At 40.4% G+C, this 23190-nt stretch overlaps 1 protein-coding gene across 4 annotated transcripts in view; it reads left to right on the forward strand.

Moving 5' to 3' along the window:
* The window catches only part of LOC121642293 (C-myc promoter-binding protein-like), a 92129-nt gene that overhangs the window by 61973 nt on the left and 6966 nt on the right, over positions 1-23190 (forward strand). For 2 of the 4 annotated variants that reach the window (XM_041988944.1, XM_041988950.1), the window contains 15 exons: positions 782-915; positions 1578-1710; positions 1947-2153; positions 2279-2407; positions 8827-8968; positions 10933-11022; positions 11328-11420; positions 12496-12615; positions 12853-13002; positions 14735-15909; positions 16887-17121; positions 17472-17575; positions 18557-18732; positions 18878-19036; positions 22800-22980. In XM_041988944.1, coding sequence (XP_041844878.1) covers positions 782-915; positions 1578-1710; positions 1947-2153; positions 2279-2407; positions 8827-8968; positions 10933-11022; positions 11328-11420; positions 12496-12615; positions 12853-13002; positions 14735-15909; positions 16887-17121; positions 17472-17575; positions 18557-18732; positions 18878-19036; positions 22800-22980 — 3228 coding nt within the window. The remainder of the gene's footprint in view (positions 1-781; positions 916-1577; positions 1711-1946; positions 2154-2278; positions 2408-8826; positions 8969-10932; positions 11023-11327; positions 11421-12495; positions 12616-12852; positions 13003-14734; positions 15910-16886; positions 17122-17471; positions 17576-18556; positions 18733-18877; positions 19037-22799; positions 22981-23190) is intronic. The other 2 variants (XM_041988960.1, XM_041988968.1) reach the window with 1 other exon arrangement.

Raw genomic sequence — 23190 nt, forward strand, 5'->3', positions numbered from 1 at the left:
AAGGGATAGTTCATTAGATATAAATATGTAGAAAATCTGGTTGTACTCCTTTGCCTATAAACATAAAAAAAGAGTTTTCACGCCGTGTGGTTAGAAATATTTGGGCTGTGTGGTAGGCTGTAGCAGATCCTGGTGATGAGGATCAGCCTTACAACCAAGCAGAGCGTGAATTGCCTTCAGCTAGTTCAGAGGGGGTTCGACTGATGTTTTTTCCTGAAGATTTTCCGACCATGAAGATGTTTATCTTCATCAGGATGAAGCTGAGGATCTTTCTCTGGTTTTTTGGATTTTTTCTGTCATCAGTTATGAAGCCGTAGGCCTTTCTGTCAGCGTGTTGCGCTCATGCTCTGTGCCCAGATGTCTTTATACTGTATGTGTGTCAGTTTGTAGAGGAGGGTGCAGAGGTAGAAAATTACAGAGAAGAACGACAGAAATGTTCAATTGGGAAATGTAGGTCAGCTGCTGTCATCCTCCATCAGCTTCCTAGACTCAAATTCTGCAAACAGCCAACTATCAGGATGACATTTTCAACACCCATTTCAAATTTATGTTTCAGTATAGTGATTTATTCTTCTTTTCTCTAAAGTGAATAGATCTTTGTGTGGCCAAAACCCACCTATGCCTACACTGAAATGTTAAATGAAGGACACTCTGTCCTGTGTTGTATGGATGTTTTGAGCCACACAATAGCACTCCCTGTTTCCATCAGCTATGATGGATGCAGGGTTACAGTAACACGACTCGGACATCGTTGTTCATGTTTGTGCACTCTGTTCTGCAGGTGGACAGTGACAAGCCAGAGGAGACCAGGCTGATAGAGATTGATGAATCCCAGCGCAGCGAGCACACAGTCTTCATCACACCTCCAGAGCTGCCTCCTCTGGCTGAGGGGGAGGAATACCCACTCTGCTACAGGTGAAAACTCTGCTGATGAACGGGTTGTTTTATTCAAAATAGATGACCATTTTATTCTTTGTAGATGCTGAAATCACTCAGCATGATCAAAAAGTTAATTCACAAAGTGGAACAAAAAGTGTGATGTTTTTTTTAATGGGGAAGAGGTGCTACTATGTTGAGTGCCATCTTTCTGCTTCACATGCTGCATCAACCTAACAAGATGGAAAACCAAATTTTAGGGAGAAGGCAGGATCTAGGACCCAAAACAGGATTCTGTACATACATGTTATCCAAAGTTGTGGCACAAATCGACTACAGCGTAACAAATAGGAAAAAAGCAAAGATTATACACCACAAATAGGTTAAATATGTTAATATATGTTTACCGGCCCACTTTGAAAATAAGTGCCAAAACATTAATGGTTTTATTTAAAGTGAACATATGAATCTAAAGTAGTTTCAACCCACTTATGCATTTAGATGAGATGTGGCTTTGCAATACGTCGTTGAGTTTAATGCATGTTGTTGAACTTGAATGATGCCTGAGTGTGAAAAAAGGTGTATTACACCAATTTAATGCATCGCCTGACAAGCTGATTATAGGTGTACAGCTGATATATGATGGAAAACCAGCTGTAAAACTTCCTTATGGCTAATATGTGTATATGTCTGTTCATCAGGTATGATGGTTTCCCAGTGTTGAGTCTTGACTTGTTTGACCCAGTAGAGGGCCTGTGGACGCCCTCTTCCCGCTTCGCTGCCAGACACAGCTGTCCTACCAGCCCAGCCCCCATGTTCAGACGAACCAAACAGGTCCGTGCATCATCAACCAAATTCTGTTAGGCATCAGGTTCTTTATGTTTGGCCAGGAAAAAGGAAATAGGTGCAGCAATTTTACTACATTTTTATCAAGCCTGATGCATCTCAGGGACAGACAGCTGCAGTCATGGTGATTTATCTTGTACACTTCATCATCTTCAATAAGAACTCTACTTATACTCAATCCTGAATTTTTCATTAAAAGAATCTCATTGACTTTTTATCTGCAGGAGATCAAATCAGCCCAGAAAATAGCTAAGAAGTACTCATCCATCCCTCAGCTGTGGTCAAAGTGCCTGCTGCGTCACTGTTATGGCCTGTGGTTCATCTGTCTGCCAGCGTACGTGAAGGTGTGCCACTCTAAGGTGCGAGCGCTTCGTACTGCTTATGACGTCCTCAGGAAGATGCAGACCAAGAAGTTACAACCCCCTGATGAGGTATCCCCCCCCCCAAAAAAAAAGCCTGCTGATTCAAACAGAGAACCAGAGGAGATGAGTTAGCATCTCTGTGTTTTCCAGCTTCTAGAGGTTGTCTTTCTGATTAAACAACCATGTGTTCACAGGTCTGCTACCGGGTGCTGATGCAGCTGTGTGGACAGTATGGACAGCCTGTTCTGGCTGTCAGAGTCCTTTTTGAAATGAAGAAGGCTGGAGTTCACCCCAATGCCATCACCTACGGCTACTACAACAAGGTATCTGTATAGTACAGTACTTTCTCTAGTAACAGTGAAGCAGAAGTTGTTACAATACAACATAAATGTGAAAATAAATTTAAACCTCTATTTTTCATAAAATGAATTAGAGGTCCAGCTCACTGACACACGGTGCCGTCATACACAGGCAGTGCTAATTAAATAGATAAGTTCTGGGACATGTGAACATCTCACCATATGCCGGATTTCTTTATTTTGTGTTTGTTTTGCTTATGCTGCTGACTTAGCAAAAAATTTGAGTAGTATACAAACATCTACGCCAGCCAAATGTTTAGCTTATTTCTGCAAAGGCTGTCCAAGAGGACACTATCAAGAATGATGGATGAATCTGCAGAAAGAGCTGAAATGAAAATGGACCCTTTAGATTTGGATATAACAATAATATTGCACCATAATGACAATGCAGAGGTACTCAGAGGGCTGCTGTTAAAATAAACAAGTTACTTAAAGAAAGCTGAACTATCAAACAACTATTGAAATGAACACAGAAATTAAGGAAAAGGTAACAAAATATGTACCTAAAAAATCAGTTCTGTGTGTTCAGCACCCAGTTGCCCGCCTTTTAGTCAAGACATATTTTTTAATAATACTAATTTAATAGTAAATTCAATAACTCCTTGGCTTAGGTGTGATTTTTATTGCAGTCAGATTCATCACCATGTTTGGCAAAGTAGTTCCACTCTAAATTCTTCTTCGCTTTTATCTACATCCCACGTCAGAGCTTGTTGATAGGAGATATGGGATCCTGCAGGTGCTTTGCTGCATGATACTGTATGCTTTGACCTGGTGAATGGTCTTTGTTTTAACATCTTAATGTGTGTTTTAATATTGGTGGGTATTGTATAATGTGTTGTGTGTAGCCCTCCCTCTCGTTTGTGCTTTTCGCAATTTTGCGACCTTGGCGCCTAAGGGGTTAATATGAATTGATTTGTACCTGCAACCGAATCTTTTTGGTCAAAGTGTTTCTTAAAACTAGAATGCTAACTCACACAGATGGTTTGGCGTGAATACTACAAAGCCTGTTTTTCTCTCATCTGTTCCCCAGCTCTACATCTCACCAATTTGGAAACAAGATGAACTAAAATGAGCTCTCATCAGTCATAATCCTCAACCGCAGCGTTGACTGCTGAGATGTAGAAAGATGCTCTGATGCTACATTACTGACTGCAGCTAGAGACGACCTGGCCAAAGAAATGTGCCGAGCATGAGTGACACTGCAGTTGTCAGGGATGATGAAATTTAAGAAAATGATGATGCCATTGTTAATTAACTTTTCAACATTAGTTAGGGCCCAGAGATGACTTCTCATTTAATCTAAGCTTCTGATTAAATAAAGTTTTATAGAAGCTTGAGCTATGCCCTGAATGAATACCCCTTTGAAACCTGAGTGATATATCATAAGCATTTTTTATTCATGATTGACAGTAGCAAATAACTGCATCCAGATTATTCCACCACTGGTTATGATAGTTCCAGTGTTGGTACCCAGGAGGCAGACATGCTTCATTACAGTGACGCTTCCGCAGCTTTCAAACGAAATGAAACACAAGTGGCATTTGCAGTATTCCTCCAAGGCTGTTTGACACCTTGTGTGATCTCTCCCAGGTGTCAGAATGAGTCATGCCTCTGTTGCCGTTGCAGTCCAGGTAGCTTAACAGTAAACCGGCTGATGAGGAAGAAATCTGTCAGGCTACAAGGCCACAGTAAAAGTTAATCAGGTGTGCTTTGACACCTAACAGGATCTCATTTTCATCTTAGAAATTGAAGATTGGGAGTTAATAAGTGATTGATTCCTACCCTCACACTGACCTTACTCAGACCAGGCCTTACCACTTGGACCCGCTCCTCTCTTTAAAAGAAATAAAGGATCAAGTTCAAGGATCAAGCATTGGGGGCCATTTAAATGTCTACATTACCAGTGCCCATGGATCCCTAAAATGAATTTTGTTGTTTTTACAATTTTAACATTGTACCCACTGTGGAATAATTTTTTAGCCAAGTGTCCCCTAACCAGTTCAGAACTATTTTGGTTGGAAACAGACGTCAACAGTTATGTGCTATCAGAGCCCAATTTATCAAAACTTGTAACTGAAAAAAAACACTTTAAAATATTTTAAAATAATGTATTTAAACATGTTGAATGTTAACATGTTAACAGGTTCTGGCATTTACACCTTCATATGTCATATGTCTGAAAAGTCGCTGCGTGGGGGTGGGGGTTGCAAACATCAATGCATTTCATCTTGGGGGTCATAGCTCAAAAAGTTTGAAAACCCCTGCTATTACACATCACTTAGTTTAACAATTTAACTTCCCTTTCCCCAGAAATTTCACAATAGAAAATTTACAATAACCCTCACTCGAAAAACAAAAACAAAACAAAACAAAGACAAAGAACTGCTGTTATTGAAGCCTATATTTAAAATCAACATTTTGTATCGTCTTTATATTAGTAGATGTTTTACTTTGCTTTCATTTATCTGTTAAACTCTTCTGTAAGCAACCTTTTCTCATCACTTAAAGCTTAGACCGTTGCCATGGAAAAGTCTGTATACATAAATATTGTCACTATTAACATACCAAAAGAAAAAAAAAAACAAATTGTGGATTCCCACTTAAATCTGTGGATTTGTCAGGCTGGAGTGTAAAAGTGTTTCACAACTTGTTTAACAACATCTCTTCCTACTTGATCTATTGTCCAGCAAACTGTCATCAAAGGCATACTGTAAATTTTTTAGTTTTTTCACTGCATGTTTGTCATCAGACAAAACAACAGCAGCAGGCAGGAGTAGGTCTTCAGTTATGGTGAATGTTTTTTTTTGGCTTTAACCAAAAGCAAAGAACACGTAAGAACCTAAGTGCGTGGACTCGTACTGTGTATTCGTAAAAGTGTTCAAGTTCTACAGAATCTGATACAAATTTGAAGAAAAAAAAACTAGGTGTATCAACAGTACATTAATGCAAAGTGATTAATCTTTGGAATTAGCTTGTTATTTTTTTAACACATAAACAACAAAACCATGTCATGTTATGAGCCAGAATGTGTCAAAAATCCAGGTATATAGGTGACCTGGGTTTATTACAATGAATTAAACTGAATGCTTAATATAAATTGTAGTTTATAAGCTACTTTTACATTTTTTTAAATAGATAATAAAGTTTACATGAACAAAATTTTTGTGATTTTTTCATTTTCTCACATGGCCCCTGGAGTGACTTCACATACCTTAATTTGAGAAACAGTGGTCTTGTGATATGGCCAAGGGCTGGAATAAGGATTGGCTTTAAGAATGTGAAGGAGGAGGGTTTGCCTTTGTGAATGCATGACTGTGTAATCTGACATTTATGCCCCCATGTTAATTTGCATGGGGATAAATATATATGCTCCAGAACAGAAGGCTACACTAAGCTTCACGGTAAGACTGTTAGGCTGGCTGCAGTCAGTTTTATCAGATTATGTTATACTGTATATTCTGCATAATGACATTGCCTGTAAATATTGTCTGTCTAATAATGTTAATTATAATGGAATAGATTTATGTATTGCTTTACAAGGCTAAAAAAAAACAAAGAGTCTTTATCTTTTGTCTATCTTTTCTCTCTATCTTTCCTCTATTTTTTAAATCTTTAGGTTACTGGCGTAGCCCCGGTCCTTTTATGTAGCATTAGTGAGTGTCTCACTATGGGAACGCTCTGGGTGTGACCTCATCAGAAGCTCATATTGCACTTCTCCGGCTAAGATTGGCTGGAGCATGTCTGTCAGTGCCAGTGAGGGCGAAGACCCTCCCCCTATATAAGGGACTGGCACTTGGCAAGCAGGTAATTTGAAAACGCTCACCTCTTCCTCACTACGAATGAGATAGGAGGGCGGCCTGGTGAGACACTCACTCATGCTTCTCAGAGAACCAGGGTTACACAAGTAACCTAAAGTTCGTTTCGCGTATCACTATGAGAACATACTGACTCGCGGATTGCATAAGCAGAAGGCCATGGCTAACTTGCTGTCATGCAGAATCTGTCACCCACAACCTTGTGTGGCAGGTGCCAGACTAAGCACCTAATATGCCAAATGCAGCATTGTAACGTCAAGCTTGTAAAAGTGAGTAAAAGTGTGAGGGGAGGCCCACAGCTAGCCACAGCATGGATTTTCTAAATGATGAATACGTGGCACGCAGGCCCTCTGGGGGCTGCAGCCCCTTGGAGCTGTAGGCCAAAGAGACTGAGCCAACAATCCAGTGAGACAGCTGCTGTTTGGACACCGGCTTCCTCAAATGAGCTTTAGCCCATGACACAAAAAGGTGTTCACTTTTTCTAATTGTTTAGTTTTATCCATTTAAACATGCAGAGCTCTCACCGGGCAAAGCATATGCAACCGCCGCTGCTCCTCAGACAGGACGGGCAGGGGATTGAAGGACACCAAGTTAATTGGGGAACATGGCCCCAACACTTTAGGCAAGAAAGCAAGGTTGTGGAGCAAACTCACCCTTTCATCTTCTGCAGAGAACTTTGTGCATGCTGGATGTACTGAGAGAGCATAGATCTCACCCACACGCTTGGCTGAATCAAGTGCCAACAACAGCACTGTTTTCAAAGTTGCCACCTTCAGATATACCTGTTCCAGCGGCTCAAAACCAGCGAAAGCATCTTACACCAAGGGGAGGTCCCATGATGGGGCCAAGGGCTTCGAGACAGGGAGCCTGCGGCGAGCTCCCGTTATGAACTGACCCACCAACGGGTGTTGTCCCACAGTGTTTCCCTCAAAACCAATGTGGCAAGCTGATATTGCTGCCAAATACATCTTGATGGTAAAGAAAGCTCGTGGTCCACCAGATTCTGGAGGAAAGCTAAAATCAATGCCACGGAGCACTGAAATGGCACTTCCTCCCGATCAGAACACCATTTTTCAAAGACAGACCATTTGAATCCATACAGAGACCTTGTGGAAGGTTCTCTTGTGCTTTGGATTGTCTCAATGACATTTTGAGAAGGTCCACACGACTTTAAGGTGAACCACTCACAGGCCAGTCCCATAAAGCCAACCTCTCGGGGTGGGGCTGAAAAATATCTATCCCCTCAACAAAGTGGCCAGCGACCGAGTTTGCGCTTGTGTCTGTGGAACATTAAGCTAAGTCCAGAGGAAGACAGCTGGGTCGAGAGAGATTGTTTGGAACTTGTGTTCATAGCGAGAAGAGGTTTTTGAATGACCTATAAGGTCCTATAAAACCTATAAAACTCACAAATAAACAAATTATATATTGTTTTGTTTGTTTTCTTCGCTCACACATCAACATGTAAGACAGACACGTTCGAGTTACCCTGAAGTTATTTGTTGAATTAATTTATGGTTGAACAGCATTGCATCTAGGAGTCTTACCACCATTAAGTTGCTTGGGTGTTGATTAGTGAGCTTTATGTGTTTTCTTTATGCTGAATTTGAAGCTATAGCCAGCAGGGTAAATAGCTGTGATGTGTTAATCAGTGAGTTTCAGGGATTTTAGCAGGAGGATATTTTCTTACCCCTCTGCAGAGCTGAGCTCTGTCTGCAGTTTCCTTTTGCTCCCACCCTTTAAAATTCACCAAGCTAAGTATCTCCTGGTTGCAGGATGTGTTAATATGTTTATCTTACTCTGAGAAAAAGAGTAATTAAACACATTTCCCAATATGAAAACTCAATTTTTGACAGCTCAAGATTTAGAGTCAGCCACTGGAATCTAAACATTGCTTGTTTTAGCCTTAAGAAAAACAAACATACACTAAACAGCACACATTGTCAGACTCTATAGACCATAACCACATTTTCTGTCACATGTCAGGAGAGTTAACAAATACCTAAGTGGTGTATTTCTTTAGGTGAAATACAGCACATGAAACACAACACATACAGCACATGCAGCACAATTTTCAGGTGCCTAAACATTACAGACAACATCTCCAGGAGTGGAGCCGTCTTTTTTTAAACTCCAAATCTTCAGAGCCTCTACACAACAGCAGTCCACCAGTCATGTTTTTTTCATTGGGCCTCTTAAGTCTATTCTAGTGGCAAACAGGGACAGCTGAACGTGACCTGGACACCAACAGCTGCAGTTACTTCTATAGCTTCTCTAATGCAGAGTGTGACTGTGGATCTAATACTGCCTTTGATGAAAAATTCATTCAAGATGATTTTATATGCAACAGGGTTTGGTTCATTTTTAGTTCACAAAGATCAAAATGTTGAGTTGAAATTTAATGTATGAAGCTAGAGCTGCAATTCACTTATAATTCAAATGCTTTATGTTTAGAAAAAGTAATATTGGAGAAAAATATATGATCTTTGAGCTATTTCTGAGCATTTTTCTAATTATTTTACAGAAGTATGCACTGAAATTCTTCTCTTTCCTCCTCTGCTTCATGGCCAGGCAGTGTTGGAGAGCACGTGGCCCTCCAGCACCAGAGGAGGATACTTTCTGTGGATGAAGCTGAGAAATGTCATTCTGGGTGTGGCACAGTTCAAACGGGCTCTGCGAAGACATGCACCCCTCACCCAAAGCCCTCTGTCAGGTAACTGATTGGAAACACTCCGCATGTCTGGGGAAGAAAATAAGTTGTTAAAAATTTCTGTTAAACAACAAAAACGAACAATTAAATTAAATTGTGTAAAAGCTGAAGAGGTGTAGACTTGTCCCTCCTGAAGAAAATGTAAGAGCACATTTTCACCACCTAGAAACGACTCAAAACTCAAAGATTGAGTGGATTTGGATGGCAAAATTTTGCTCTTTTTCATCATTAACTCTGTAATTTTCCAAACTGCAAGGACTCCGACCACCAACTACTGCATCCAGGACTCTGTCTACTCAATGACAATCAGTTATAATTTGAAAATATTCAAATATGAATCTGCCAGTTGTTTTAAACGAACTGAAGTTAAAACGTGAAAGTGAAACACAGTCATCTCAACACGTGTGAGTTAACTTCCCTGCATGCCGGTGAACACCTGCACACCTGGTGCATGCTAATCCCCATCCTGCTGACCCCTGCTTTTTTTAAGATACCCTGTGTCACCAGCCAGAGCTTTGTGTTCCCTACTCGATCCAGTCTGAAATACAAAAAGGGTCCACTAAAACACATCCACACACAATAGTCTGTACAATATATATATATATATATATATATATATATATATATATATATATATATATATATATATATATATATATGTATGTATATATATATATATATATATATATATATATATATATATATATATATATATATATGTGTATATATATGTGTATATATATATATAATTTTTCTTTTTTTTTTTTTTTTGGGCTGTCAAATTATTAAAATTTCTAATCTGATTAATCACAGCTTACAAATTAATTAATCGTGATTAATCACCATTTGTGACTATGCTTGCCCCTTTTCACTGTATTGTATCAACAGAAAGAGCCAATGCTACAAATATTTACTGTTAACTGACCGTCCCTTAGGTAAATGTCAAATGTCCAAGGGTCCAAGGGCCAGAATCAAATGAATGACTCGTTACCAGGCGTCTGCAGAGCTGAATGACACATGGATGAGGGAATTGAGCCATTTGATTTAGGTGTATTGGAGACGGATTGTATCTAAAAGTTCCAGGATAGTAAACCATGAGGACTGAACTTGGACACCCCTGTTCTAAACCATCTCTACCATGTTCTAGATCATTATTCAGAATTGATATATCATCTTATCAGCCATCTCCATGGTGAGATAGTTGGTTTTAAACAGTCAACATCGATGAAGAAACTCTGATAAAAGTGATGATCTGGATAAAAACAGGCTTTTCCTTTTTTCATCGAAGTGTAAGTGTTTGTGCAGCAGTGATAAAAGTCCCACAGCAGCATCACCCAAAGTAAACACCTGTTAATAAAATAGATTACTTTGTTTTACAAGTTTTTTTTTTTCTCACTTTTTTACATTACATTACATTCAATAATCATTTCAATCTTTCATAAAATCTGAACCTAAAGAAAAGGTCTCATTTGTGCCCCCCCTTTTTTCTGGTCAGTGCTCCCCCATCAGAACTTTTCTAGAGCCGCCCCTGCATAGCTGAAGTATAAACCCTGTCTACCACCAACTGGGCTTCTTTAACTTTGAGTTGAATATCGCTGCTTTAAAACATAAACAAACAGTCTGGCTCCATGGAAGTAAAAAATAAAGAAATGAGGGGCTTTTGCGCAGTACCGTAATTCAAAAATGTTTAAGGTGAGAAAGTAGCTGACGTCTGACTTTGCACTAAATACCCTGTTTGTTGAAGTGCAGTTGTCTGTGACCAAAATACACTCTGAGTTTTACCTACAATGAACAAGAAGCATAAAATGTATGTTTTTGACCCGTTTAGCTTCCACTATCAATATTAAATACAGTTTTTAAAAAGAAAGAAGAGAGAAATAAAAAAGGAAACTGAAAAGGAAACCACTGACCCTCCATGAAGCAGCATTTTGCCCAGTTTGCTTTAACACCTTGTTGTTTTTGGGCAGATGGCAGCGACCTGGATGCTGTGAGTCACGGCAGCCTGGAAAGCTCTGCCGACACTAACCTCGGCCCCACTGACGATAGATCTAGCACAGGTACACTTCTAATGGTTGCTCCGTGACTCCATCTTGCACAGGCAGCCATCTTGTTTTAAAACTTTTCCTTTTTCTTCTCATTGACATTTTTTTGTCCTCTTTCCTTACGTGCTCCACTCACCGACCGGCCTCCTCCTTAATTTTCCTTTTCCACCTCCTTCCCTTCGCTGCCTGTTTTATACTTTCCTTTGTCCCTTTTTGTGCATCCATAATCTCCCGCTGGTTTTGCGGCTGTGGTTTCTGCTCTGCTCTGTCCCTAACCCTCCCCTTCACTCTGGCCCTGCCTGTGTTGCCCTTGCATGCAGTCGGCCGTGGGGGCGGCAGCGTGGGCGCCAGGCCCGTGGTGGCCCATTCACACTGGGGGGGCTCTGAGCTCAGAGAAGCCACTCTCCACCCAGGTAAACCTATCAGTGAGTCCGCCTCTCTGTCTCTCTCTGGTTGCATATCTCTCTCTCATCTTTGCTATTTTCTAACTTTTTTTAGCCCATTCTTTCCTTTCTGTTTCTCTCTGTCTCTTTGGTGTTATCCCCTCCATCTTTCCTCCGCAGTGTCTTCCTACAAGCACATCGGTCTACCTCTCATTTCCCTTCTTTTTCACTCTTCCTCTCACTCCTCTAAGTGTTTTGTCAAAGTTAATTATGGATTTTAATTGCCAGGAGACCTATTCTCTTTGATTATGGACATAATTTTAACCATGGAGACGGTACCTCCGAGCACTTTTACCTCATGCTGTAAAGTGGAGAGAGTTTACAGCATAGCAAGAAAGAAGGACTTGAATGTGCCATCCATTGATTTTTACAGTACTGGAATGAGTTTTGTCACTTGCCATCAGTTGCGAGTGGCTCCATTCTGTAATAAGACAAGCTGTGCAGCTTCATGGTTTATTTAGAGATGACAGCACAAGAGGTTCATGGGTAGGATGAAAGAGGATAACAAAGCATCAGACAGCTTGTTGCCTGGAGACCCAGAGAAGTTCTAGAGACAGATGCAAGAGTCAGCCTCCAGTCTCTGCAGTCGAATTCATTAGCAGCTGTGAAAATGCATTTTTATTTTCTTACAGTTACTGCAGCTCTTTGTACGTCATACATACTGTAGATTGCTGCACCCCAAAGAGAATTCAGCACAGCTTGGCTTCTATTTCTCTCTTCATCTATCCCCCACCCCACCCCAGAACTGTGGAGATAAAAGGAAGGAACAGCCTCAATAGTGTTTCTTCATGTTAGCATGTTGTTGATCCTTACTCTAAAAAGTCAGTCATCTTGAGAGAATTTTTGGGAAAAAGGGTTTAGATCTGAAACTTGAACAATTTGAAGAGAAGTTCTTTTGAAGAAAAAGCTGTTGTCTTCAAGCATGTACTTGAATTTCCTTTTACATAGATTTTCCATGTGTGGTGTTTTTCTGTGACTGTTGGCTAACATTAACTTCATTAGCTGTGGTGTGTTTCATTTGTCTCTTTTTCCATGTTTTTTCCAGGAGATCAGTCAGATTTGGGTTACAACTCTCTGTCCAAAGAAGAGGTTCGCAGAGGAGATCCCACTCCAGAGGACTCAGTCCCCGACAAAGATGACAAGAAGGAGAGCGACTCTAGCTCCTGTCAGTATTCTGTCTGAGCTAAGCAGATGTTAGCTAATGTTTCTGTTTGCATGCAGTGCTGTTGTCACATGAGTTTCCATTACATCTGTATTGATTTGTCCCTCTCCTCATAAGTAGTAGAATAGAATAAAGAGATCATGGTTCGACTTATTGTACAGTACTTAGGTCATTTTTCATTGGATTTGTGTATAAAGATTTCAAAAGTCCAGCGTTGAATTATGAATTCTGTGTGTTTAGTGTCAGAGACAGAAAGCGCTAAGGGCAGCAAAGACTGCCTCCCCCAGCTGGACATGGAGATCAATTCATCCTTCAAACCCCGTGGCATTGTTCGCAGCAGCTACCCATATGATGATTCATCCCACAAACCCAAGAGCTCTGCCAGCACAGGTACTCCATAACATCAGTTTGAAAGATTAGCTAAGTGGAACCTGAACTTTCTTAATTTTAAAATATTTATTTAAAAGATTTCAATATGAACTTTTGTAAATTATTCAAAATTTTTTTAACCTGGCTTTTTTCTTTAAAAAAAACAATGGTACATGTTTTTTTTAGCATTTAATATTAACTTATATAGACATGTACAGTGATGCGTTTTTATTTCTTAATCACATTTGACTTATTTAATTTTTTTCTATACTAAAACATATTTATACAGTATGTTGTCATATTTATATAATATTTATGTTGTATAAAAATATAGCAATATAATTTTCTTTGTTTGTTTATCACTACAGGTACTTGCTAATGTACACACACTGCTTGGCTAAAAATAATGTCACCACCTAAAAATAAAAGGTCATACATGCTAATGTTTCATTAGCTTTGACTACAGCAACATTTGCTGTGTCATTGTTTCAGTAAGCTTCTGCAGCATCACACGATGTATTTCAGTCCAGTGTTGGATTAATTTTTCACCAAAATCTTGAATTGATGATGCAAGAGTCCACTAAGCAAAGCCTTCTCCTGCATATCCCAAAGATTCTCAATGGGCTTCAGGTCTTGACTCTGTGATGGCCAATCCATGTGTGAAAATGATGTCTCATGCTTCCCGAGCCATTCATTCACAATCTAAGCCCCATAAATCCTAGTATTGTCATCTTGGAGTATGCCGTACCATCAGGGACTTATGGCTAACCTGCTCATTCAGTATATTCAGGTGGTCAGCTGACCTCGTTCTTTGGCCACATAATGTTGCTGAACCTAGACCAGACCAACTCCAGCAACCACAGACTTGTACAGCAGCTAGACATGATGGCTGCATCACTTCATCCTCCTCTCTTCCCTGATGCTCCCATCACTCTTGAACAGTGTAAATCTGGACTTATCAAACATCGTGATCTTCTTCCATTACTCCAGATTACAATCTTTTATGCTCCTTTGCAAATTGAAGCCTTATTTTTCCCCAATTATCCTCACTGATGGATAGTGGTTTTATTATGGCTACACACATGTTCAGCCCAAATACATCGAGTTCCCTTCACAGTCTGAGTGTGAAAATCTTCTTATTTAATTTTTAAACATAGTTGTGAGTTCTACTGTTGTTTGTTTGTTTATTTGTTTGTTTTTTTACAATTTGATTTTATTAAAACTTAGTGCTGATTACGGCTATTCAAGATGTTTTTCCAACCACATTTCTTCCTGGAAGAAGTTCCCACTATCCTTCCAGTTTCTAATAATGTGTTAGACAGTTCTTAACCCAGTTTTCCAGTTTTAGTAGTTTAACCATCTCTTTGGACATTTTTACGGCATGATGCCAATAATTTGGCTCCTCGAAAACAGACTAACGCCTTTTCCACAATCACAAGATGTGTCTTCTGACATTGTTGTTTTAGACATGAGAAGCTAAATATCAAATGGGAGGCTCTTACATATTTGCTCGGTTAAAGTCAGGTGGGGATTTCTTTTTTTTTTTTTGAACGTGCAGTGTATATTTACAAAGTTTATTGTGTTTGACTGTCAGACGTTTTAACTGCTGAAAGTATTTACAGCTTTTTCTTTTTATTTTTACTGATGATTCTGCATGATGATTCTTAAAATAAACATTTAGTTTAGGTCATTTAGTTTTTAAACCATTTGGCTATGATTTTTAGTAGTTTCTATCTCTCTCACTGTCTGTCAGGCCACGTTGCAGGTCTCCTCTTCACCACCTCCCTGGATGACATTGGTGAGGTTCACACCAACAGTTTGCTCAGAAGACATAGGAGTGCTCTGGAGGAGGTGGTAGGCAGCACCAGCAGCAGCTCCGCTCTGGACTGGCAAGGTGTGAGAAGCCGCCGGCTGAGTGGCGACACTGTGGGAAGCAGCGGCAGTGGAACCACTGTCCTCGGCCTTGGTATGAGCCAGGGTGAAACTGACCCAGATAAGATTGCAGGACACCTAGGGGCAGATGCCAAAATCCTCTCCAGTGCTAATTATAGCAAGAGTAAGAGGCCTCATTTGTTGGGTCTTGGCAGGTTAGAGGGATTAGATTCTAAGGCGGGCACTTCCATAAGTCATGATCAGAGAAAAGAAGAAGTGGAGGGGCAGGACTCCAGTGATGAGGACAAGAGTAATGCAGAGGATATTTTTGATTTGGAGGATCTGGATTTGGACAAGCCTACCATGGGGGCCAAACCTTGTAACAAACCTGTTGAACGCAGCGCCAGCTATGGTGGAATTAGCACCGGGATGTCAAAAGGTTCAATCAAGCGCACTGGCATTGAAACAGGCTTTGACCCTCTGTCCCTGCTGGCGGCAGAGTCACAAACGGAGCAGCAGGATGCTGATCGGTACCCAGAGGGGGAAGATACCGCGACGCCGAGTGCCCGCAGAAACCTGGCCAGGGAGATCGAACTTTACATGAACCAAATGGACAGTCCGCTCAGCAGCCGCACCCCCAGTCTGGATCTGCAGGATCCAGCCAGCCCCCTCCTCCTCCACCCCTCCTCAAACTCTGTCCACCGCAGATCCAGCCTCCCCCATAGCTCCCCCCACAGGACAGTTGGAGTACCACGCTCCCGCACCTTCCACCAAGCCTCACCCTCCCAACCCATCTCACGCCAACGTCTGTGGTCTTCGCCTCCTGGTCAAAGCTCCAGCACCAGCCCCAGCCCTCGACCCAGCCCCTTCAGGGAGAGAGCTGACAGGATGGGCCTGGCATCACCTTCACCCTCCTCTTCCTCGTTCGCTTTGGACACCCTGCTCACTCCAACGCTGGATGTGTTTAAGACCAGCATGTTCTCTGCTGGGAAGGGTGTGGCCGAGAAGGCAAGCCGATGGTATTCACGTCTCGCCACCTACACCACTCCAGCCAAGGTACAGAACCTTGCTAGAGTAAATTTACTGATGTGTGAAAATCGAGATTTATTTAACAATCTCTACACAAAGAAGCAAAAAAATGTGGCTAAACCTGTAAGAACACCCAGCCTAGGCTTTTTATAGCAGATGAACCTGTAATTAGATGCCATTACGATAAACTTCAGTTCAGTCTCAGTTGTAAATCTTAATTTTGTACAAGACTAAGTTTCACAGTATTTACAGTAGGCTAAATTTAACTTGTGATCTTATTCTATACTCAGATTGGGCTGAAAACTTGACTTGTGCTAAAAAAAACCTAAATTCAGCCATTCACGGCTCTGCAGCCTTCAGACCAAAACAACCTCATCCTCAATGGATGAAAATACTGGAACAGACTTTCTAGACCAGAGTAAGATTTAAAAACAAAACCAAGATCTTACACCTATTAAAAGTTTAACTTAGAGAGTACCAAACAGCTTCATGACAATAAATCATTAAACTTTATTGAACCTCTATTAAAATTTCTGAACTGCATGGTTACTAATTTTGTAACAGAAAAGGAAAATTATATATTCAGTACTTATATTATAAAAAGATTCTTCTATAGATATAACAAGCTTGAAAATATTTGGAAAATAGTTTTTTTAATAACAAATTGAGATTCAGAACAAGAGGTTCCAGAGAGGAAAAGATTACAAACATGTCCATGCAGTGTGGCAAGTCTGTTCTCCTGCCAGGAGTTATGCTGCCACCTGGTGGCTCTCGGAGTTGGTTCATCTACTGTCAGCCTCTGCAGTTTGAAATCCTAGCAACATGACTGCATGTGTTTTAATTGACAGCTTAGAGAGCCCCACTGTGTTCTGTGTTTGCATTTATATCCCATTCCTCATGAAAAAAGTACATTTGGACATGATGCGAGCAGAGCTACTTGTCAGTAAGTTTCAACAAGTTCAGTTAGATCCTGTTCGTCATTAACCTGATCTCTGTCCATCCAGGACGGTCACAGCGACCACGCAAGTGTGACTTCTCTTGGTGTTGGAGATCCAGACTGCTCCTCCCTGCAGGATGAGGATGAGTGTGGGGAGTCTGAGTGCTCAGTGGTCTCTCCACAGAAGAATGGTCCTGCTGGTCCTGTAGGGCCTCGCAGGAGCCCCAGACGCAGTCCACTGCACAACAGGCTGGGAAGCCCCACTGCAGGATGCAGTCTTGGGAGACCCACAACTCTTCCCGGTAAGCCTGATATTTATTCAGCCGATGTATCTAAACAACAAATTCTTACTTTGTCAAGTAACAGCAATCACAGCTGCAGAAACATTAGAGCATATTTTACCTATACTTTTCTAAACAGTCAAATTCTAAAGCAAAGGCTGATGGGGTTTGTTTGCAGTGATTACTTTTTAATCATTTGTCTGTTCTTTGTCTTATTTGTTTTGTGTTTTGTCAAAATATCAGGAAAATTACAAGTTCAGTCATTAAACATAATACATGATAGAGGCACCATCAGTGTACTCCCAGCACCATGTGTTGTCCCGTGTGTTTTACTCCTTCTCCTTTACTCCTTCGTCTTTACCCTCCTGCAGGATGTGTCCTCTCTCCACCTGGCTTCCCACTGCCAGACAAGTCCGATCTTGGCTCATCACGCTACACCAGCAACACCAGCATTTTCAACAACTACGCCATGGAGGTAAAATCATAGATAGTAAACCCACAATCTAAAACCAATTAGTTTGATCACAGTACAGTTCCCACAACATGACTGTCAGAGTACTTATTTGCCTCTAAATCTTTGTTTATATGTTTAGGGAGGTTCTATCTCCTGTAGAGCAAAAACTGCTCTCATTAATCAGCTCCGGAGGCCTGATCCGGTAATGGCCTCCATTCTGCATCTGCTCTGCTGATAATTCATATTAGAAAATGTCTCTGAGTGCAGACTGAATCATGAACATTTCTTTTTTCCAGAAAGCGTCAAACTCTTTAGATATGACTTTAGTGGGTGGTGGATTGTATACTAGTATAAAGGAGATAAATGATATAAAATTATTTTCATTGCTAATTTGATCTCTTGAGGACTTTAAAGCAGCTTGAGTTCATTGGTAATTTTTACTTTGAGTTTGGATTTTTGCTCAAAATTCAAACCTGAATTTTAATTTGTTTTATTGCATCTGATCCAGTAAAGTTTTGGTTTCACATTATAATGATGGGTGCACAGCAAAGCTCTTAACAGGACTAACCAATGTCATTTGTTCTTTGTCTCTCATGTACAAAGATTTAGCTGTTTGGCTGACTTTAATTTTGGTTTACATCAAGTTAAATAATCCATCCCAAACAGGTTCTATGTCCCCACCCACATTATTTGTGGGCAATTAGTGTCTGAAGTAAATATTTTTTTTAGTGATACCTCATTCTTCATCCTTCAGTGTTTTATTAAAAATGTGTCCCATCAAAAAAAAAAAAAAGGTTTGTGGTAAATATACCCTTTTTTCTTAGTTGTTTACAGGAACAGCTAAATTATCAAAACCTAAGGTCAACACGAGGTAACCAGTATTGCAGAATTTGACAAGTATTAGTTAAGTAAACCTTGTTTAAATCTTGGCCTGTATTTTAACCATACCCAGAATCTGTTGTTTAATGCAGCTCTGCCTGTTTGTGTGTCATCTCAATCCAGCTGCTGATCTCCAGCTGTTCTCGCTGTAAGACATGCGACTGTCTGGTGTACGACGAGGAGATCATGGCTGGCTGGACGGCAGATGACTCCAACCTGAACACCACCTGCCCCTTCTGTGGAAACCCTTTCCTGCCCTTCCTCAACGTGGAGATCAGGGACATGCGAGGACCTGGCAGGTACCTGATAAGCTGCTTTACATAGGAAATTTGATATTATTATAATTATCCTAAAAAAATTATCTTTGCCAACTTTTTCAGGATGTACTGTTAAATAATTAGCTTTTTCTTCCTCTATCCGTGCTCTCTCTTTCCTGCCCTACAGACTTTTTCTGAAAGGCAGTCCATCAGTGGATGAGGCCATGACGTCATCGTACTCTGCGTCCACAGGTTTAGACACAGGGACTTCCACCTTGTCTACGCCCTGCCCCACAGCTGTCTCCCCTCCGTCCCCTACGATTGCTGTGCAGGACTGCTCTGGAAGGTACTCATTGTCACTTTTTCCTTCTCCACATTCTTTATAGGAATGTCAAACTCCGGTCCTTGTTTGTGTTCTTCTTATTCATTTCTAGTGTAATCAGGGAAGGATAACGGGGACTTAACCCCTTAAGCCCGACGGACCCACCGGTGGGTCCAACAGGTGTAAACACAAGTTCATGTGTGTAAAAAAGTTACTTTAGTGATGTAAGGATATTTTATTTATAATGTGTCTCAAAGAAGAATACCTAATGCCACTAAATCAACTCTCCAAGTGCATTTAGTCAACAAAGTATTTGTTTAATAACAACTTTAAAATATGTATGCCACAAACAACAGCGCCACCATAACCAGTAAAACACCCGAAACAAAATGCAACACAACTCGTGATCCGTTCACTCCACCCAAACATATTTGGTATCAAATGAAACTAGAAAAGCTGCACTTTCATATGATACCAAGCATAAAAAAATATTCGCCACGCACCTCACGTCAGTCTCAAAACAAACACAAAGCTAACCTTCGCATATCACAGCAGCCTTATCAGATAGCATGTTTATCACCAAATACAGCAGCAAATCCCAAAGCTTTTCTCACAAACAGTGATATTTTTGTTTCCTTACCTTTTTGTGGTCATTTTCAGTCTATCCACATTGTTCTTCGACCAAAACTCACAGCGTAATAATCCATAATCCTGAACCTGCATCATGCGCTAACATGTCATATGCTCCCATTCACAGCCATTTTGTTGTCTTGTTGTGGGTCTTGGCAGTGTAAATAAAGTTTGGTCAAATTCTACATCTTACAAGCTTTCCAACGATATCTTACACTTGAACGAGGCTTTATCTGTCAGGTATAAATACTTGCGCGTAAACAAAGGAGCATCATTGCCATTTTGCTGCAGTTACGCACGTGGACGCACCGGAAAGAGCGAATATCGAACAGCGTTCATTTTTTTGCTTCATTATAACTTTTTATCCATTTACAACGAAGGATAAAAGCCATAAACATGTCCAAGAAATTACAAAGAGCCAAATACACCGTGTTGGAAGTTCTGGAGGTAATACAGACACAGTTTGGGTAAGTGGCCAAATGGAGAGTCCGCCTGCTACTATCCCCACTAAAACCTGCATAAAAGCTATGAGCTTTGTTCTATTCTCATGAAACTTTGTACAGTTGTAGTCAAGGGGTTGCTGAATGCTTGCAGTGGTATCTTTATGCACAGAATGATTTCTATCATGATGTTTTCATCTAGGGTTCAAGAAGTTAAGCAGTGACCTCTTGAAAATATATTCAATTAAAAAGCCATATTATATAATATTACATATAAATAATAACTATATAAATAAACATTATGTGGCGAGGTGGTAAGGCAACAAAAAGATTTCTGTGATAAACCCCCGGAAAACCTAATACCAAAAGGTAGGTCCAAATAAAGATGCACCAGGACAGATGGGTTCCCATAAAACACATCTTTATTTAAACATTATCTTCAAAACACAATTAAACACTGAAACCTGACAATCCCCCGAGTAACCCTATATGCCGGGGTTAGTTCATGTGGAGGCGTTCAGCCCTGTAACCAAAAAGGGGTTAAACATGCAACAGAACATGCTTTAATTAAATCAAAATTAGAAGCAAGCAACCAAAAAGAAACCAAACAATATTACAACCTGGGCTGCACCCACAATAACGATCAATCCGTGCTTTAAATCTCACAACTGGGTGCAAGAGTAAATTGTCAGTTGCAGGAGTTTGTCTCCACCCACCGATGCACTGGAGGAGCGGGCAGGAAACCAAGCGGAGACAAAACAGCAGGGCATCCACACACAGATAGCTTGAGGTCAGGAGTACTGCGGCAGGTCTGGATGAACTGCCCTGGCATCAAACTTGATTGTTAAGCAGTACACCGCCAAAGTGAAACTGCATGGTATGCGGCATTCAACACGGCCTGGACAGCCAGTGGACCGCAGCAGATTGCAGGGGAGATGATATTGACACTGGCATGCGACCTGCCAGCATACAGCACCTACTGTAGGGACAAACACCTGCCCAGGTATAAAGGCGCTCTACTCCGCCCAGCAATCAGTGCCATATGCGCTACACCTTGCAATGGCAATGTGTGAGTGAGGAAATTGAGGTGAGAGATTCCCACTCCACTACAATTATTTGGCAGTTTTCTAAACAATTTTACAAAGTGTTTCACTAAGCAGCAGAGAAGTAAAACAACTGTGTGTTTTGGTAGTCGGGAGAGTATATACCAGCTCAATAAGTCTGGGATGTATGTTGGAGCAAGACTTAGAAATAAATGCTAAATCTAACGGGAAATAAGTGAAGGGAAGAAAACACAGGGCCGGTGTGCTCATACGTTTTTGTACCAGCAATAAGTCTGCATTGTAAATTAGTTGAAGGGGATGGAGGGAGCTCTAACTGATACCTGAGAACAATGATTTATAATTGTCAAAGTGAAAATAGACAAATACATACAACATTATGTTTTGTAAGTCAACGGTTGAAAGAAATGATCTGATATTTGTAAGTGTCCTAAGCTGGAAAAATCAAGCAGTTTGGTTGATCTTATCTTTAAACTGGAGTAGGTTTCAAAACTTTAGAAATGATCAATGTAGACAAATTTTACATGCGGTGTATATGTTATTTACCTTATTGCTTGATGCTACATGGCTGCTGCTAACAAAACACATTTGAATGTTGAGCATTTTTCTGCCTAAATTACAAATAAGGAGTTTGAGCTATAAGCTGAGCAAATAAACACCATGGGGCCGAGTTGTATTGTGGGTAATTTAGGCACCAGTTTGGACAAAAATAATAAGTTTACACACTATATTTTACTGACATTATTTTACAGAGTGCACACAAACATTTTACTATTCAGTTGGACTTTTTATGATTGTCAGATAAAAATAAAAAAAAAACAGAGGGAAACGGTATTCGGTGTATCTAGATTTACGTTTGCTACAAGATGCTAGATGTAAAATTGGCATTAAGACTCACAAGATTTCAGCTCAACAAGATATAAATATAGATGAGTAAAAATATCACTTATTGACCTTGACTATGCTGTAAAGCATGTGTGTACATCATTTAAGTTTGATGGAAAAGCATCAGAATGAAAATCCACATGAAACATGGTGCTGACGATCATCACAAGTAAAGCAGAAAATCTGAAACATCTGCCTCAGAATCTATATTAAAAAGAAAAAATGTACTCAGATGTGCTGTGTTTTTAGTGTTTTTGTTTTTAAGCTCAGCTCATCGTCATTCAGCTCCCAGTTTGTCTGATTACACAAAGCTTTTGAAGTAGGAGCTGCTGTAGCTGCATCCACATGTTCCCCATCTGCATTGTAAAAGAGATGAACTGCAGCACCTGGTCCTAACAAAGCTCTGTGTGTCACAAAGAGGAGTACAGTACATCATAGCTTACTGTGATTTAACCTATTTTGTTTTATGTTTTACACTAGACTCCCCTGTTGGCAAAGTATGTGTATAAACACAAATACAAGAGGAAATTTCAGATATAAATGGAACTAATGAGAAACATTTAGCTAAACACAGACTGAACTTTATCATCTTTTCAAAACTAAGGTATAACGTACATGCAAATAAACATAACAGATGAATAACATAAAGAATGTAATTATTGAGTTTAATATACATAAATGTAAATTAGGTTCTTCAGGTTGTAATTTGTACAGAAATTAATTTTTAAAATTTGATTTAATGTTGTAACCGTCGTCTTTGTGTCTTCTCAGGAACCGGCCAATCAGGACTCCGGGTATCAGTATCCCCACAGAGCGGCGGCAGGGTGGGCTGTCCTCTGGAGCACCCATGACCCGCAGCGTCAGCACATTTGGGCCTCTGGAGGAAACATCCCAATTCAATCGCTGCTTGCCGACATCAGGCAGCCTGCCGACCCGTCTGAACGAAACCACGGTGAGCATCAACAGCTTTACACGGGTGAGGGTGTATAACTGTTAACCCCCGAGAAAAACCCTTGTGGAAACACATTTTACAGACAGAAATTACCGTTCTTTCCAGTTTCAACAGGAAACTCACCTGCATCAGTTCTGGCAGGATGATTTATCAGGTTTAGAAGTGGAACACGGAGAGAAGGCTATTAATAAACCGCAGTGCCGCAAACTC

Source organism: Melanotaenia boesemani, chromosome 1, assembly GCF_017639745.1.
Source record: "Melanotaenia boesemani isolate fMelBoe1 chromosome 1, fMelBoe1.pri, whole genome shotgun sequence".
Lineage (NCBI taxonomy): Eukaryota > Metazoa > Chordata > Actinopteri > Atheriniformes > Melanotaeniidae > Melanotaenia > Melanotaenia boesemani.